This window comes from Thalassophryne amazonica, chromosome 14 (assembly GCF_902500255.1).
Source record: "Thalassophryne amazonica chromosome 14, fThaAma1.1, whole genome shotgun sequence".
Classification (NCBI taxonomy): domain Eukaryota; kingdom Metazoa; phylum Chordata; class Actinopteri; order Batrachoidiformes; family Batrachoididae; genus Thalassophryne; species Thalassophryne amazonica.
The window spans coordinates 95,150,631-95,168,938 of NC_047116.1; the positions used below are offsets into that span (position 1 = coordinate 95,150,631).

At 41.2% G+C, this 18,308-nt stretch overlaps 1 protein-coding gene across 1 annotated transcript in view; it reads left to right on the forward strand.

The window, feature by feature from the left end:
- The window catches only part of LOC117524336 (solute carrier family 35 member F5-like), a 51,277-nt gene that overhangs the window by 11,865 nt on the left and 21,104 nt on the right, over nt 1-18,308 (forward strand). The window contains 9 exon segments of the mRNA XM_034186096.1: nt 505-648; nt 982-1,127; nt 1,362-1,433; nt 3,691-3,777; nt 7,033-7,097; nt 7,178-7,282; nt 7,476-7,635; nt 8,943-9,033; nt 14,035-14,189. Of these exon segments, the coding sequence (XP_034041987.1) occupies nt 505-648; nt 982-1,127; nt 1,362-1,433; nt 3,691-3,777; nt 7,033-7,097; nt 7,178-7,282; nt 7,476-7,635; nt 8,943-9,033; nt 14,035-14,189 (1,025 nt within the window).

Consider the following 18,308-nt stretch of genomic DNA (forward strand, 5'->3'; position numbering starts at 1 on the left):
CCTGGAGGCAGTATTGGTTGTCATAAGAGGACATAGCCATCAGGTTTGAATTTATTTGCACATTTTTGAAATATTGAAAATACATATGCAGAGGGAAACACTGTGATATACAGAAAGACACGAAAATGCCAAGATACCAATTCATGGTTTTCATCACATAGTACGTTTACATATAAAGTACGTATTCAGAAAATGTCCATGCTGACGCCTCAGGTTATTTTGTGTTGCCATTGACAAAAGTATTTGAACAACAGGGGGCAGCAGTGAGCTTTGACAGAAGAGATGTAGTCAGTGTCACGAACAGACAGACCTCAAACGTACATCTACCTGATCTACACCCCAATCTTTTTTTTTTTTCCTGTATCAACAGACTCGTCTTCAGTTCATTAACATGAATTAATGCCACTGGAGTGTCTGATTGCAGCATTTTCCATCTCTGTTCGCTTCGCTAAAGCTCACCAAAAAGCAACGGGTGCGTTTCAGTAATATCATGAGGTGCGTCAGCTGCCGTCCACTCAAGCCCTGGAGGCTAAGCTGTCCCGCATGTCCACTACCCCCGCAGCCAAAGACCATGAAGCTGATGCTGCCCAGTGTGGCAAGCTCACCGTCACCGATGTGGCCAAAGTCAGCTTCTTCTTCTGTTTTGTGGTGAGTAGAGCTTTTAGAGAAAAGTCCCGCACATGGGGTGATGGATTTAGAAATTTTGTTTTTACAAATATGTAGTGATAGAAAATGGGCGACAAGCCGTGTGCTGACTGCAACATTACCAGAAATGATGAAACTTTATTTTTTTTAAACTGTTACTCAAGTTTTGTTTATGAATCGGGAGAGCGGCAGTCCTACTCATTCACTTCATGAACCATTTGATGTCATGAGACCCCATTTAGCACTGCCTGTAAGTCTTTCTTTCAATATGGACTCTCGAAAAATGCTTCAAAACGTGTGGCAGCAAATAGGTTGAAAGCTGATATGGTGAAGCAGCTCCAGTTCCTAAGAGAAATCATGACAACATCACTACAGCCTGACATCGTGATGGGCTCTGTGGCCACCAAGGCTGTTCTTTTGGTGGAGCTCATGGTGCCATGGGACGATGGGCTGGAGGCAGCTCATGAGCGGAAGTGGGAAAAGTACTCTGACCTGGCAGCTGAGTGTAGTATTATAACGGAGGATCAAGGATCGGTGGTCTCCAGCTGATGACCTGCATAGGCTGTACCAAGGTGTTGGCTGGCCTCCTCATCTGTCGTGGCAGTCTCTCAGTGGTGAGGAAGGTCGTCTTGTGGTTGATTCCCGGATGGGATATTGGACACGGAGAGATGCCTGTACACATGTTTTAATTCTGATAAACATATGGTCCTTGACAGATACTTAGCCGAGTCCAGACTATCGGGATCTGAGGACCTGCTGTATCCTTCGGCTGCCTTCACAGCCACTGGGTTTGTAAATCATTACCTCCACCTGATCTTGAGGACTTCTTGTTTCAACAGAGCCCTGTAGCCATCTCCTGTTCAGGGTTTATGTTGGGCCTTCATGGTTAGCATAGCGGCCGCGCGGTGCAAAGGTCTCCACCATATTTCACCCAACATGCAATCCCCTACTTGATCCGTTTATCCAGGTGTCACGACGTGGATGAGCGGTTTGATTTTGGCACCCTAAAGAGTAGTGTAGCGGGGAAACAGTTTGAGGCAGTGATGCCTCGCAGGACGACCAGCAACCTTGTACTTCAAGTGGATATAACAGCCGAGCAATAATATGACCCGGTTTGCTTTTATATTCAGTTTTTGCTGCTTTCTCAAAAAACTTTTGTGTTTTTTTACTTGGCACTTTTTATGTTCTTGCCTGTGTCGCTGAGTTAGTTTGTTGGTGTTAATTACTCAAGTTGTACTGAGCGTATTTGAGCCAAGCTTGTAACACAACCTGTCAAATTACGGGTTAGTGCAAACGGTGATCAAAATGAATTTTAAAAGTAGCCTGGGAACCAAACAAGTCTGAGAGATCCTGTTAAATTTGCTCTGCTGATTAGTCTGACACACAGTCATCTGTATAGCAGCACATGATGAATGAATGAACTCATTTGGGTTTAGCCCAATTATGTGCACAGTACACAATATGTCAAACTGCAGTTATAAACATCTTTCCACAAATGCACAAACGGTCATTACCAAAGCATGCCACATTAAAATGAACTGATACAAAACTCGACTAAGATCACATAAAAGAAAACCAAAAGGCAGGATAACATTAAATAAAATAGAATAAATAGTCTGTCAGGCTGCAGTTAAAATCAGTTAATTAAGCATTCATGTTGTATATGGCTTTTGATATGTTAATTATTAAAATTTGTATCCGTAAAAACGACTTAAAAATGTGTCACTCAGTGCACGTGACATTTGGTTGTCATTGCTCTAGTTGGTTTGTAGATCTACACAGTTCTGTCCAGTGATATTTTGGTGTTAATCAGCTGGTAACTTGGCTGGTTTTTTAGACTGAGCTAAGCTTCCAAACACAGAAAAACTGCATTTGCAAAGATAATTATTATGAGTATATAGAACAACACCAGGCAGGGATGGTAGCCAAGTGGTTTAGTGCGCTGGTTTCAGTGCGGAAGGTTCGCGGTTCAAACCCCATCCCAGCCATATTTCTCCATCCCTGGAGAAATATGTGGAGTTGTGTCAGGAAGGACTTGCAGCGTAACACTTGTGCCAATTCAACATGCAGCTCCAACTAGGACTTGCTGTGGGTGACCCCGAGTGCAACAAGGGAGCAGCCAAAAGGACTTACTTTTTTTTTTTTTTTTTTAACATAGATAACACCAGACTGACTCATTACTTTGTGAGAAGGATGTGAGAGTCCAAGCTCTCTTCCACGCTTTGATACCTGGGTATTGGATCAGGTAGGGGTTGCCTGTTGGGGTGAAATGCAGTATGGACCTTGAGTGCTCCATTGCCACTACAGTAGCCATGAAGGCCTGACAGGAACCATGAACATGAGACGGCTAATGGGGCCCTGGTGAAACAAGAAGTCCTCAACAGCAGGTCAGGCGGAGGAGGTGACGGCTTGTAACTCAACATCTGTGAAGGTGGATGAAGGCTGCAGCAGGTCCTCAGACCCCGATCGTCTGGGTTTTCCCAGCCATCAGACCAGTCTAAAGATCTGTCAAGGACCGCGTGTTTGTCAGCGAGCAACGACATTCTCACCTTAAATAAACTCATGCACAGGTGTCTCTGAATTGACCCTGAATTTAGAATTCCACTATCTCATCCCAGAATCTACCAGGAGACAGTTTTTCTTGCCACTGAGGGATTGCATGACTCTGTGATAAAAGATCATCACTATGAATCAGCCATTTCAGATGGGATTGGCCAATCCAGACCAAAGGACCTGGATCAAATTACATACTGCAGAGCTGGTGGATGTAAAATGTTGTGATATTTTTTTTACTTTTTTTTTTCCATCCCACAGTGGTTCCTGGCTAACCTGTCCTATCAGGAAGCCCTTTCAGACATGCAGGTGGCCATCGTAAACATCCTGTCTTCCACCTCAGGTGACTTTCCATCTCACTGAAGTTTATTGATTTGGGTCAGTCTGCCTGGTGTGAAGAACAGCACTTTGTGTTGACTATTAAAGAACAGTGTCTCTTGTGCTGTAGCTGCTTGTTTGCTGAACCCTGGTCTTTGGTGTCTCCCTCTTCAGGCCTGTTACACTCATCTTAACTGCCATATTTCCAAGCAACAGCAGTGACCGCTTCACCTTGTCCAAACTGTTAGCTGTGGCTCTCAGGTAAACACTCGGAGCTGACAGCTGGGGGACAGAGCGTGCTGGGAGCTTTCAGCACTCACTCTGTTTGTGCATGAGTCCGTGTGTTCTTCTGTCAACTTAAAATGTGTCCATGCTGCTGTTAAACTTGGATTTGTATAGAATACTATGAGATTTGGTCAATAAGGATATTTTTAATATCCCAAATTTAACTTCTTGGTGAAAGCTGGTAGGTTCAGTTCAGCCGGTAATATATTCTAGTTGCAGGTCAGTTATTCATAAAGAATTGTTGAGATTCAGTCCAGTTGTCTTAATGATGTCTAACCTTCTCCTGTAGAGACAAAGCCAGCCAATGTTCTATGTGGGCATGTCGTACTCTGCAAGGTTTTTGTCACCCTAGACTTTAATTTTTTTTATTTTATTTGAAGGGACAATACATACAACATAGCACAAAAAAGGGAAAATGTGATGCATAAAGATGTCTAGCTTCCACTAATTTGCAGTCTTTGTCTCTGGTCAGGCTTTAGAATAGTAAAATTTACTAAAAAATAATACAATGCCATGATACAAATACAGTGAATAATACAATGAATAGTACCATGAATATACAAACACAGTTGCAGATTAGAGAATAAACACAAGTTAAATTTAACATAAAACATTGGGAAAATGCTATCGCATTGAAAATTACTTGAAAGAAATTAAAGTTCATATTTCTGCTGCTGCTTGAGCCAATGTTTAACTTTCACACTAAGCCTCTTAGTTTTGTTTTAGTGGAGCAGATAACTGTAACAATTGTTCATTTCTGGAAAGAAGCACTAAAGTTGGCACAAATACTCCTTAGACATTACTCTTTTGAAAAAACTGAGTAGCCACTTGAATTTTCAGTAGGCGGCCAGGTAGGGGTCAGTTGAAGAATTACACAGGGGTCAAAATTAAAACATGCTCCAATCATATTGAAAACTATACCACATTATTTGTCTGATCACAACGATACCAAAAAGGTATAGTTTGGACAACCTATGACTGAATGTTATGGGGTAAAAACAACAAGAATGGTGACAAAGGTCAGTTTCAGTTTGTACAGGTGTTAGAAGTTAAAGTTGCTCCAATTTTGGTAAAAAGTGGTGCAAATTATTGGTTGAACTAATACGATTAATAAATGAAATAGTTCTGACTGTGTTGAATGTTTGGTCTGTAAGGTAAAGGTAGAGCAATGTCGATGTCCATTGGATTCTATGACATGTGACATATGTTACCCTGTAACATGATATCTAAGCATGCCACATAGTGCAAACTATTCCTTTTTAAAACCCTATTAACTCAACCAATAATTTGCATCACATTTTACAATATTTAGAGCAACTTTAACATCTGACCCCTGTACAAACTAATGCTGACCTTTGTTACCATTCTTGCTGTTTTTACCTCATAACTCCATAACATTCAGTCATAGATAATCCAAACTATACCTTTTTGGTATCGTTATGATCAGACAAATAATGTGGTATAGCTTTCAATATGATTGAAACAGTTTTAAATTTTGACCCCTGTGTAATTCTTCAATTGACCCCTACGTGACCGCCTACTGAAAATTCAAGTGGCTACTCAGTTTTTTCAAAAGAATAATGTCTAAGGAGTATTTGTGCCAACTTTGGTGCTTCTTTCCAGATTTGAAGGATTCCTCTGTAAATATTCTGTTATCTGCTGCACTATTTGGGATTTAATTTTTGAAGGTAACAAATTTAGTTTGCATGCCATGGGTGTGGTCACTATTTAACAAGTTCCTGTTATCTGTCTAAAGTGCATGCAAACCAGTTCTAACTGGTTAATGTTGTAGCATACAGAGTACTAAGTTAGGTTTTGATAACACAACACTCCTGCGTGAGTGACGGTTGTAAGAACCCAGATCTGTACATCTCACCGTAACTTTGAATAAATCTAACCCGAGAAATAGTTTGTTTCAGGACTCTATTTGGGACTGCATGATTAAAGAATCAGGAGAAGACAACAGTCCTATGCGCAGCTTCTGGGCTGTTGAGTGCAAAGTCTCGTCCAGTATTTTCTGATAACATGCTGGAGTCATGCTGCTATCAATTTTGACCAAGTTTCCTGTGCCTTTGTAGTTCACACATCCCAAAACAGCAGCGATCCACCTCGGTGTTTCACAGTAGGAATGGTGTACCTTTCATCATAGGACCTGTTGACCTCCTCTCCAAATGTAACGTTTGTGGTTGTGATATTTCGTCTATTTTTTTCTTTCCCCAGTTATGTTTATAGATTTTACATATAGAACGGTAAAAAGGAAAAGAAACACAATAAAGAAAACAGAACAATCTGGCTTAATATACAAAACAGACAGCTCAGTGAGACAAGCTCGAGTTCAGATTAGGCCTCTATAAAAGATAGAGGAAATGTCCAATCCAGCATAAGTCCTAAGTCCATAGGGGTCCCAAATTTTGTGGGACATACGTCCCTCTTGTGCAACTTACATGTTAAATACTCCAGTACAGTTCGATGCCATTGGTTCTTGGATGTGCTTATCGCAGATCCAATTCAAAGGACACACTTGCGACCACAGAATACAAGTATCATGTAAAGTTGTCTTTGGTACTTTCCAGAAATGTTGGTTTTTTGTTATTTCAAGCAACAGGTTCAATGGATTACATACTGTATTGGTAGTAACAGAAAATATTTGATCAATTTCACATTTAACCACATTCCAACAAAATTGTAATTTCCTGCAGAACCAGTAGCAATGAGTCAGAGTGCCTATATCAGTTTTACACCTGGGAGATATGTCGTCTCTTGATGAGTCTTGTTGAAGTAGTGGCCCATCTCTTCATTAGTAGTTCTGGAAACTACAACCTGCACTTTGTGGAAGTCAGCTCCTGCTTCACTTCCTCTACCAAATTTCTGCTCAGTGCAGACAACTGCTTCTACAGTTCCTGCTGCATTTCTGCTTGAATTTTCTCCTGCAGTCATCTGAATTTGTCAGTTCGGTTTCCCTACACACTTATTCTCCAAAGTTTGTGTTTCAGTATCAACTTTATGGAAGGTCACTATGGGCTTAACCTGCTGCTGAATGCAAATGTAGGATCAGCAGATCAGGAGCAATATTTCAGTTTGTATAGTTCCTGTTCATTTCAACTTTAAAATGGTCTCCTTGGGTGCAAAAAAAAAAAACCTGACTTCATGGTGTCATTATCTCAAGTTAATGTTATGGTATGAATAGGGTGATTCCATGCATTGTCTTTGTTTTTTTTTTTTTCCTACCAGCATAGGAGGTGTTGCCCTTGTGAGTTTTTCCAGCATGGACAACCCCAATGACAAAGGCGTCATAGGTAATCATAATGAGACATCTTTTGATTAGTAGTCGACGCTCATTTTCCAAGACAGTGATGGTTCTTAAATGTTCTTGAAGGCTCCTTGTGGTCATTGGCTGGAGCCGTACTGTATGCTATCTACATCGTAATGATCAAGAGACGAGTGGATCGGGAGGACAAGCTCAACATTCCCATGTTCTTTGGTAAGCATGTGTGTCAGTCATATGACATGTCGCGATAAGACTTCTTTAACTTGTATATTATTCACATCATTCTTTCTTGCAAAATTAGGGACTTTACGGGAAAATAGCTTTCATTCTGTGGGCTTCTGGCCACCAGAGGGTGTGCCGTGACATGTCAAAGCAATGTTTGCTGGAGCTGCTGTTTGTCTCACAGGGTTTGTGGGTCTATTCAACCTGCTGCTGCTGTGGCCCGGTTTCCTCGTGCTACACTACACGGGCTTTGAGATGTTTGAACTTCCGAGCAAGCTGGTGTGGACTTACATTCTCGTTAACGGCCTCATCGGAACAGTTCTCTCAGAGTTCCTGTGGCTGTGGTGAGCACCTGACCCAGATTACACTGTGCTGAGTGCACAAATCCTGTGCATTTGTCTGGTACCTCAACACATTAGGGGGAGCTGGTGGTACAGCGTCAGTCCCCCTGTCCTGCTAAATCAGTTGGTGGACTTCATCAGATCTTCTCACAATAGTAGTACACCATTTGAAGATGGGAAGAAATAAGTCCTGTGTAGTTCTTGGGTAGGCCTGAAGTTAAGTAATTCCACTCTGATGTCTTCAAGGGGACGCACTTTATTTTTATAATATGTCGTATTTGTAAAATGGACCCAAAAAGGCAAACTTTCAGTTACGTCCACACAGTCAGTAGTTTTGCTTTGCAGCACCTGCCAGTTCTGTTTTATTTCTGCACGTGTCTGAGAAATGATGCAAGTTTAATTGATTTTGGAACAGTGGGACTGAATACTTGGGGAGAAGTGACACTGGGTGTCTGCAGTGGACAGCTAGCATTCAAGTCATGGAAACTTGGAGTATCAAAGCACACTAGATGGCATGAAGCCTGAAGCAGCGTCGCACAGCATGACCGTATAATGTGTGCCACTTCAGGAGAAGGTAATGGCTGTAATGTGGTTGTGTTGTAAGATGTGTATTTAGTTTCCAGTAAGGCAGGGTGGCGGCCAAGTGGTTACGTGTGCGTTTCCAGTGCGAAAGGTTCTCAGTTCTCCATGTAATATGTAGCTGCTTCAGGAAAGGCGTCCAATATAAAACTGATCCACCTCCTTCGTATCTGCTGTGGTGACCCCGAAACAAGGGAGCAGTCGAAGGGACTGACTTAGTTTGTCCAGACTGGTTTACACTTATTGGGTGTATTTTTAACTCTCGCTTCATGAACACTGTGCGTGTTACAACACAGCCAGACAGAAGTACGGCTGACTGTAATTCACGGAAAAGAAATAAGGCAATAATAATAATAGTGCGCCCCCTAGGGTGGTTCGTAGGTGAGTATATGTGATAGGGAGAATTACGAGGGGTGATTGAAAAGTTTTGAGCCTGATCCAGAAAAATTAGGGTGTGGTTTGCCTTCTTTTGCATTCAGAGAAACCAGCATTTCTTGCGAAAGTGTGAGGTTTTCACTTACTAGGTGTAATGTTGAGAAATGTTGGTTCCTCAGAATACAAAAGATGGAGAACCATGCCCTACTTTTTCTGTGTCACGCTCAAAACTTCTCAATCATCTGTTGTATTTGCTATATACTCTGATTATGTTTAACTGATACACCAAGTACATCACTTTGATTGGAACACAGTATTTCAGCGTATAAATTCTGTGACTGATGATGTGTCCACAGGGGCTGTTTCCTCACTTCCTCCTTGATCGGCACTCTGGCACTGAGCCTTACAATCCCGCTTTCTATTCTGGCAGATATTTGCATGCAGAAGGTAAATTTCTCATTACAGTCAGAGCTGAAGTCAAACTGAAGCTCATGGTTGCTTTTCATAAACAGTGGTGGGTAGTAACGCGTCACAAGGAGCACACATACTGTTTGCAAAATAAGTAGTTTTTTTTTTTATAGGAGGGAGCACTTAAAAAAACTGTTTCTACTTTTATTCAAGTTGTTATAAATTGCTATTACAGTTTGTTGCAAACAGTCTATTGTAAATTGGGCTGAAACTGCTGGTGCTGAGTGCAAAGCTGCGTGGAGACAAAATATGCACCACCTTTTCTTAGACTGTGATGCAAATGTGACGATAAAAGATGCACAACAAGACGATCCATACACCGCGTCTGGACAGTTTTTATTCCAAAATCATAAAGAGTATATATGCCTAGGCTCATGTGTCATACATCACACTGACAAAGTGAGGAACCTTGGGGTAATTTTTGATCCTACGTTGTCATTTGACCTCCACATTAGAGATACAACCCCTGGCAATAATTATGGAATCACCGGCCTCGGAGGATGTTCATTCAGTTGTTTAATTTTGTAGAAAAAAAGCAGATCACAGACATGACACAAAACTAAAGTCATTTCAAATGGCAACTTTCTGGCTTTAAGAAACACTATAAGAAATCAGGAAAAAAAATTGTGGCAGTCAGTAATGGTTACTTTTTTAGACAAAGCAGAGGGAAAAAAATATGGAATCACTCAATTCTGAGGAAAAAATTATGGAATCACCCTGTAAATTTTCATCCCCAAAACTAACACCTGCATCAAATCAGATCTGCTCGTTAGTCTGCATCTAAAAAGGAGTGATCACACCTTGGAGAGCTGTTGCACCGAGTGGACTGACATGAATCATGGCTCCAACACGAGAGATGTCAATTGAAACAAATGAGAGGATTATCAAACTCTTTAAAGAGGGTAAATAATCACGCAATGTTGCAAAAGATGTTGGTTGTTCACAGTCAGCTGTGTCTAAACTCTGGACCAAATACAAACAACATGGGAAGGTTGTTAAAGGCAAACATACTGGTAGACCAAGGAAGACATCAAAGCGTCAAGACAGAAAAATTAAAGCAATATGTCTCAAAAATCGAAAATGCACAACAAAACAAATGAGGAACGAATGGGAGGAAACTGGAGTCAATGTCTGTGACCGAACTGTAAGAAACCGCCTAAAGGAAATGGGATTTACATACAGAAAAGCTAAACGAAAGCCATCATTAACACCTAAACAGAAAAAAACAAGGTTACAATGGACTAAGGAAAAGCAATCGTGGACTGTGCATGACTGGATGAAAGTCATATTCAGTGATGAATCTCAAATCTGTATTGGGCAAGGTGATGATGCTGGAACTTTTGTTTGGTGCCGTTTCCAATGAGATTTATAAAGATGAGAACATGTAAATTTCCACAGTCATTGATGATATGGGGCTGCATGTCAGGTAAAGGCACTGGGGAGATGGCTGTCATTACATCATCAGTAAATGCAAAGGTTTACGTTGATATTTTGGACACTTTTCTTATCCCATCAATTGAAAGGATGTTTGGGGATGATATCATTTATCAAGATGATAATGCATCTTGCCATAGAGCAAAAACTGTGAAAACATTCCTTGCAAAAAGACACATAGGGTCAATGTCATGGCCTGCAAATAGTCCGGATCTTAATCCAATTGAAAATCTTTGGTGAAGTTGAAGAAAATGAAAATGATCCATGACAAGGCTCCAACCTGCAAAGCTGATCTGGCAAAAGCAATCAGAGAAAGCTGGAGCCAGATTGATGAAGAGTACTGTTTGTCACTCATTAAGTCCATGCCTCAGAGACTGCAAGCTGTTATAAAAGGCCAGAGGTGGTGCAACAAAATATTAGTGATGTGTTGTAGCGTTCTTTTGTTTTTCATGAGTCCATAATTTATTCCTCAGAATTGAGTGATTCCATTTTTTTGTTCCCTTTGCTTGGTCTAAAAAAGTAACCGTTACTGACTGCCACAATTATTTTTCCTGATTTCTTACAGTGTTTCTTAAAGCCAGAAAGTTGCCATTTGAAATGACTTTAGTTTTGTGTCATGTCTGTGATCTGCGTTTTTTCTACAAAATTAAACACTGAATGAACATCCTCCGAGGCCGGTGATTCCATACATTTTGCCAGGGGTTGTATAAAGAGGACTGCTTTCTTCCACCTGTGAATTATAGTGAAGATTCGTTCCATCCGGTCTATGACTCATGCTGAGACCCTGATTCATGTGTTTATCTCTTCTAGATTGGACTACTTGCAGTGTTCTATTTTCTGGTTTACCACAGTCTAGCATTAGGGCTCTCCAATTGGTTCAAAATGCTGCTGCCAAACTTTGACACAAAGCAGAAAGTTTGACACACATTACACCTATTTTGGTGCTCTTCACTGGCTTCCGGTCCCGTGAGATCGATTTAAGGTTCTGTTATTAAACTATAAAATTATTCACAGACTGGCACCTCTACCAGACTGGGTTTTAACTAATTAAACCTACGTACCGGCCTCTGTGTTCTCAGTGTGCAGGACTACTTTGTATCCCTAAGGTGAATAAGAAGTCTGAGGGTCACAGAGCTTTCTCTTATCGTGCCCCTGTTCTGTGGAATGATCTCCCTGTATCAATAAAACAGTCAGATTCTGTGGAGACTTTCAAGTCCAGATTTAAGACGCACTTATTTTCCCTTTCGTATGGCTAGCATACTGGCATAGTATGTTACTATGCTTTTTGCTCTTTAATTCATTTTATTAGTAAATAGAGTGGGTCTCGCGGCCTCAACTTTATCTAAAGTCCACGCTTTAGTGAAGCTTAGGGTTAACAGCCAGCGATTTCCTTAGTATCTCTTCTGCTTTCCTGTTGCTTAATGCTGAGGAATTAGTCCTATTAAGTGTAGTTTTTTTGACGCCAACTGATCTGTTTTCTTTGTCTCTCCTGTCTGAGATGTGGCTGGATCCACGTGCTGGATTAGATGATTTCTGTAACAGATGTGGAATGGATTCTGCTGGCAGAAACAGATCCACTGATGACACCCCCCCCCCCCCCCCCCCCCCCCGACAGTGGATTGGACACCTGCATGGTCTCTCATCAATTGTGTTGTTGTGTTCTGTATTGTAAATCTTCTGGTAGACTGGCCTAAGCAGTGAGTCACCCCTCTGAGTCTGGTCTGCTTGAGGTTTTCTTCCTCAGTATCATCAGAGGGAGTTTTTCCTTCCCCTGTCACCTGTGTTCTTGTTCTGGGGGTTGGTAAGGTTAGACCTGACTTGTGTGAAGTGCCTTGAGGCAGCTTTCTTGTGATTTGGTACTATGTAAACTAAATAAATAAAATATAGAAAGTTATCCTGTGAAGTAGTTGCTGCATCTCCCAAGAAACTGTGAAGTCTCTGCATTTAAAACTCATCTTCCAACCACATTTAAGGCTCAGGTGAAAGTAGACTTGTGTTCTATTTATAAAAGCATTTAAATAGCTATTTGCTGAGTGTCATGGGTGTCATTTATAGATATGTTCACACTGCTATTGTCATTTTAACTGCAATTGCCAAGTGGAGTTTAGAGTTCGTGCAACTGAACCTAAGTTACAATTAAAATGGTAATTTGCATTCTGAAGCTGAGAGCAGGTGTCACGTGCAGGACTGTCGTCTCATCAGCGCTGCACATTGTCCTGCCTAGTGCAACAGGTGTGCGCATCGCGATGAGGTGCACATAAATGTTTTACCTTGACAGAAAAGTAATAGTCTAAGACAAAGTTGGTCAGTGTACCGATGTCCACGCTTACCTAGGTGACAGAATTTTCATGAGAAAACTCAGATCTTGGGTGAAAGAAAATAACTTGAACTTTGAGTAGAGTACTCAGTACTACAGTACTTTATTAAACCTAGGTACTGTTATTACTTGAATAGTTTTCTCAAATCAGAGTTTCTCCACTGTTGAGTAATTTTTATGATAATTAAGTATAGATTTTCAGTGCACTACCCACCACTGGTCACAAATGACTGACTGACTGCAGAATCAAGTCATAAAACAAAAAAAGAAAAATCATAATTTTAGTCTGTTTCCATGACTGTTGTAATTTATTCACTTTGTGTGCTGGTCATTGTAAAGGTGTGTTGATTACTGTAGTTAAAGGAGAATTCTGTTTTTTGTTTTTTTTAACCTGGGACTAATTTTTGGATTGTTTTTAGTTAAACATTTTAACTGGGATTAACGAGAATTTAATCGGTCCAGTATTTAGTTTGATTGTTAAATCTGAGGAAGCGCACACAGCAGTCATAAAACATGGCAGTAAAATGCTTCTCCAGGCCACTGCGTCAGTACCTGTGACACATTTATTGGCAGAAGAAGCTGGCGGCTGATTTGTTGCTAAGTTATGAGATGTCATTGCGTGATGTCATCATGTCAACCTGAAACGGTGTCCGTGGAAAAATTGGTGAAAAGTACAATTTGAAATTTGTTAGTTTTGATAATGATCACATTTTTTTGTTCTGAGGATGCTGTTGGATATGTCAACATGATGACATCATCACACAACGTCACGCCCTTTAGCAACTTTTGGCAACAAATCGACCTTCTTTTGGGAGCTTCCCCCGAGAATAAGTGTAGCACAACAGATATTACCGTACTCACCCTTTGGGAGTGCCCAGCGCGTTCCGCACGAAATTCACAAAGAGGGGGTGGACCGGTGCACGAGCATGGCCAATATTACATTTGTGGGAATGCCCATTTCAGTAAAATGATTCCATCAAAAATAATTTGCCTGTTTTTTGTTCTTTTTCTATTCATGGCATGCGATCCTCAAAATAATACTGGAGTGAATAAAATCCTTTTAGTACCAAAATGTTTAACCCAAACAACGTAAAAATAGGTCACAGGTTTATAAAAACCAAACAAACATGAAATTGCCCTTTAAACACTTTTTGTGCCAGTGCTTTGCAGATTGGACATGTTTTGTATATTTATGTTTGAAATGAAGAGGGCCGTCTGTCTGCACACAGGTACGCTTCTCGTGGCTGTTTTTTGCCGGGGCTGTCCCAGTCTTTCTGTCCTTCTTCATTGCTACACTTTTGTGCCATTACAACAACTGGGATCCTGTCATGGTCGGCCTGAGGAGACTGTACGCCTTCATTTGCAGGAAACACCGTATTCAGAGGTTTGTCAATGTTTGACTGACTGACTATCAGAAGGCTGTGAAGGAGGCAAAAACACTATCTGTCTCATATTATTTCGAGCAGTTGTCATCGTCCCAGTGTGTTATTTCAGACTATAAACTCGGTTGTAAATCCACACACCTCTGCTTTGATGGACGCTACAACCACAACCTGTGAGGAGTTTCTTCAGTTTTTTATTGATAAGGTTTCATCAGTCAGACAGAACGCTGATCAGAGCTGTAATGTTGAGTTGTCTGCTCCTCGTGCACATTCTGCTGTGCTCGAACAGTTTGAGCCCATTTCTTTTGCATCTCTCGCTGATGTTGTCAAACACATAAAACCTACAAGTTGTCCTTCAGATGTTGTTCCAGCTAAGGTGCTGAAGGAGATTTTTAATACTGTTGGGGCAGGTCTCCTAACTTTTATCAATGCTTGTCTTAGATCAGGGTCTGTTCCAGCTGCTTTTAAACATGCTGTGGTTCGACCTCTTCTTAAAAAACCTCACCTGCACTCATCAGTTTTATCTAATTTTAGACCTGTGTCTCATCTGCCATTTCTGTCTAAGGTTTTAGAAAAGGTTGTCTTTTTACAGTTACAATCATTTTTAGAAGACAATCTCATCCTTGAAAAATTCCAATCTGGGTTTTAGATCGCGACACAGCACTGAGTCAGCACTTTTAAAAGTTCATAATGACATCACTTTGTCGGTGGATGCAGGGAATCCTGCTGTGCTGGTTCTGTTGGACCTCACAGCAGCCTTTGATACTGTGGATCACACAGTACTTGTTTCCCGGTTAGAACATTTTATTGGCATTCAGGGTACTGCACTTAAGTGGTTTAGATCATATTTGGCTGAAAGGAGCTTTTCTGTCATGATTGGGGACCTTTCCTCATCAACTGCTCATCTGTCTTGTGGAGTGCTGCAGGGTTCTGTCCTTGGGCCGATTCTATTTTCTTTGTACATTCTGCCATTGGGGTCAATTATAACCCAACACAACCTGTCCTTTCATTGTTATGCAGATGATCTGAAAATCTATCTGCCTGTGAGGACTAATGGGAGTGATGCTTTGTCATCATTATTTAGTTGTATTCGCGATGTAAAGCAGTGGCTGTCCCAAAACTTCCTTTACCTGAATGATGGTAAAACTGAGATCATGGTGTTTGAGTGCTCTGGCATACCAAATGTGGTAACACCAAATTTTGGTGCTTTGGCTAACTATGTAAAACCAGCTGTCAAGAATTTGGGAGTGATATTTGACAGCTGTTTGAGGTTTGATCAACAGATAAATTCTGTTGTCAAAGCTAGTTTTTTCCAACTTCGCCTTTTGGCTAAAATAAAGCACTTTCTCAGTAGATGTGATCTTGAGACGGTCATTCATGCTTTCATCAGCTCCAGACTTGATTATTGTAATGCACTTTATTCGGGCATTAATCAGTCGTCTCTTGCACGTCTCCAGTTGGTGCAGAATGCTGCTGCTCGTCTTTTAACAAACACTTTTAGACGTGAGCATATTAGGCCTGTTCTGTATTCACTCCACTGGCTTCCAGTTCGTTTTAGAATTGATTTTAACATTTTAATGTTTGTTTTTAAAGCTATTTATGGCCTTGCACCTCCCTACTTGTCTGAAATTTTAACTTTGCGCACCTACAGTAGAACATTAAGGGCGTCTGGCCAGCTTTACTTAGATGTTCCAAGGTCAAGATGTAAATGCTGGGGTGATCATGCTTTCGCGGTAGCTGGCCCCAGACTGTGGAATGAGCTGCCTCTTGAGTTACGTACTATTCGTGACCTAGCACTTTTTAAATCTAAGTTAAAGACTTATTTATTTAAACTGGCTTTTAACACTTAGTGGGGAGGTGACATGTTCTGTTATTTTTATGTTCTTTTTTTATGTGTTGTTTTAAAATTTTATTTTATGTGTTTTATTTTTGTAAATTTGTGTTTTTAATGTTAAGCACGTTGGACACCAGTTGGTGCTGTAAAGCGCTTTATAAATAAATGTTGATTGATTGATTGATTGTTTAATTTAGGGGTCAGCAGCTCAGAAACTGACTCACATTTCCTGGATGTACTTTAGACAGCTGGTAGTTGAAGCGAGTAGCAGCTTATTTCTTAAAACGCAAGGAAATAAATGTTTTAGTCTCATAGTTACAAATCACCAGGGCCCCAATCCATGAAGCATCCTCAGGCAAAAAGTAGCTCCTAGTGATGTTATTCTAAAAAAAAAAAAAAAAATCTTAGAATTCCTCAAATTCTTAGCGATTTCTTAGATTTTTTTTTTCCTTGGCAAGATAAATGTTGTTTACAAAGCACCTTAGGCCTTAAGAGAGCTCCTAAGGTGCCAAACTGTTCAGAGGAAGGAGGAGGACTTTTAAGAAGCCTAAGGGTGTCGTAAACAGAGAAGACGGCAGAAAGACAGAGAGGAAGGAGAGACGTTCTCCATATGTTGAATGGCAGTGACTCAGTAAGATGCTGCCGGTCTGATAGTGCAGGGATGACGTCTGTGGTTGACCTCGTCAGGAATGAGCTGACTTTTCCCACCCAGCATAATAACGCCTGAGATGAAGGTCATCACAACGTTGCGATACCTGGATACAATGCATATTTGTGTGTGTGTGTGTGTGTGTGTGTGTGTGTGTATATATATACGAGGTCTATTAGACAATAAACCGACCTTTTTTTTTTTTTTAACTATATGGATTTGAATGACGTGCGATTCCACCAATCATGCTTGAACCCTCGTGCGCATGCGTGAGTTTTTTCACACGTGTCGGTGACGTCATTTCCCTGTGGGCAGGCCTTGAGTGAGATGTGGTCCCGCCCTCTCGGCTGAATTCCTTTCTTTCACACGCTGCTCGAGACGGCGCGCGTTGCTTTATCAAAATTTTTTCTGGACCTGTGAGGAATATCCGAGTGGACACTATTCGAGAAATTAAGATGGTTTTCGGTGAAAAGTTTAACGGCTGATGAGAGATTATGGGGTGTTTCTGTCGCTGTAAGGACTTCCCACGGAGCGGGATGTCGTGCTGCGCTTCCAGGCGCCGTCGTCGGCCTGTTTCAACCTGAAAACATCCTAATTTAAGGCTTAATTCACCCAGGACGTCGTGAGAGAACAGAGAAGACTCAGAAGAGGCCGGCATGAGGACTTTATGCAGACATTCCACTGTTTAAGGACATTTTGTAATGAAAGACGTGCGCGCAAATTCGCCGAGTCATTTCCGTGACGACTCGGCGAATCTGTGTGCGCCGCGACAGGAAAAACACCTCCGTGTTGAAAAGCATTTGTAAAATTCAGGCGGCTTTTGATGGCTTTCAACAAGTGAGTAACTGAGAAATTAACAGCTTGGGCATGTTCCAGCTTGTCCGTTAAGGTTTCCAACGGAGGTGTTTTTCCTGTCGCGACCCCCCGCGGTCGGGTCTGGCCCGACATGCGACTCTGCCCGCACGTTCTTTCATTACAAAATGTCTGTTAACAATGGAATGTCCGAATAAACTCCTCATGCCGACGTCTTCTGAAAGTTCTCTGTTCTCTGACGACTTACTGGGTCAACAGAGTCTGAAATGTGGAAGTTTTTAACTTGAAACGGCGAGACGCTGCCGCCTCGAAGCGCAGATCGCCGTCAGGCGCCGTGGGCCGTCCTTAAAGCGACACTACCAGACCAAAATCTCTCATCAGCCGTTAAAATTTTTACCGAAAACCAGCTGAATTTATCAAATGGTGTCCACTCAGTTGTGCATTACAGTTTTGAAAATATTTTTATCAAACAAAGCAGCAGTCTCTGAGCCATTCATAAACAATGAAAAAAACGACGAGAGGGTGGGCCACTCCTCACTCAAAGACTGCCCACAGGTGAATGACGTAACCGACAGGCGTGAAAAAACTCTCGCATGCCCACGAGGGTTCAAGCATGTCTGATGTAATCACACGTGATTCAAATCCATATGGTTTTTGAAAAAAATAATAAGGTCGGATACTTTTCTAATAGACCTTGTATATATATATTAGAGCCCGACCGATATGGATTTTTTTGATGCCAATAACGATATATGGATGAAAAAAAAAATGCAGATAATAGATAAATTGGCTGATTTGCCGATAGCCGATAAATCAGCCGATATT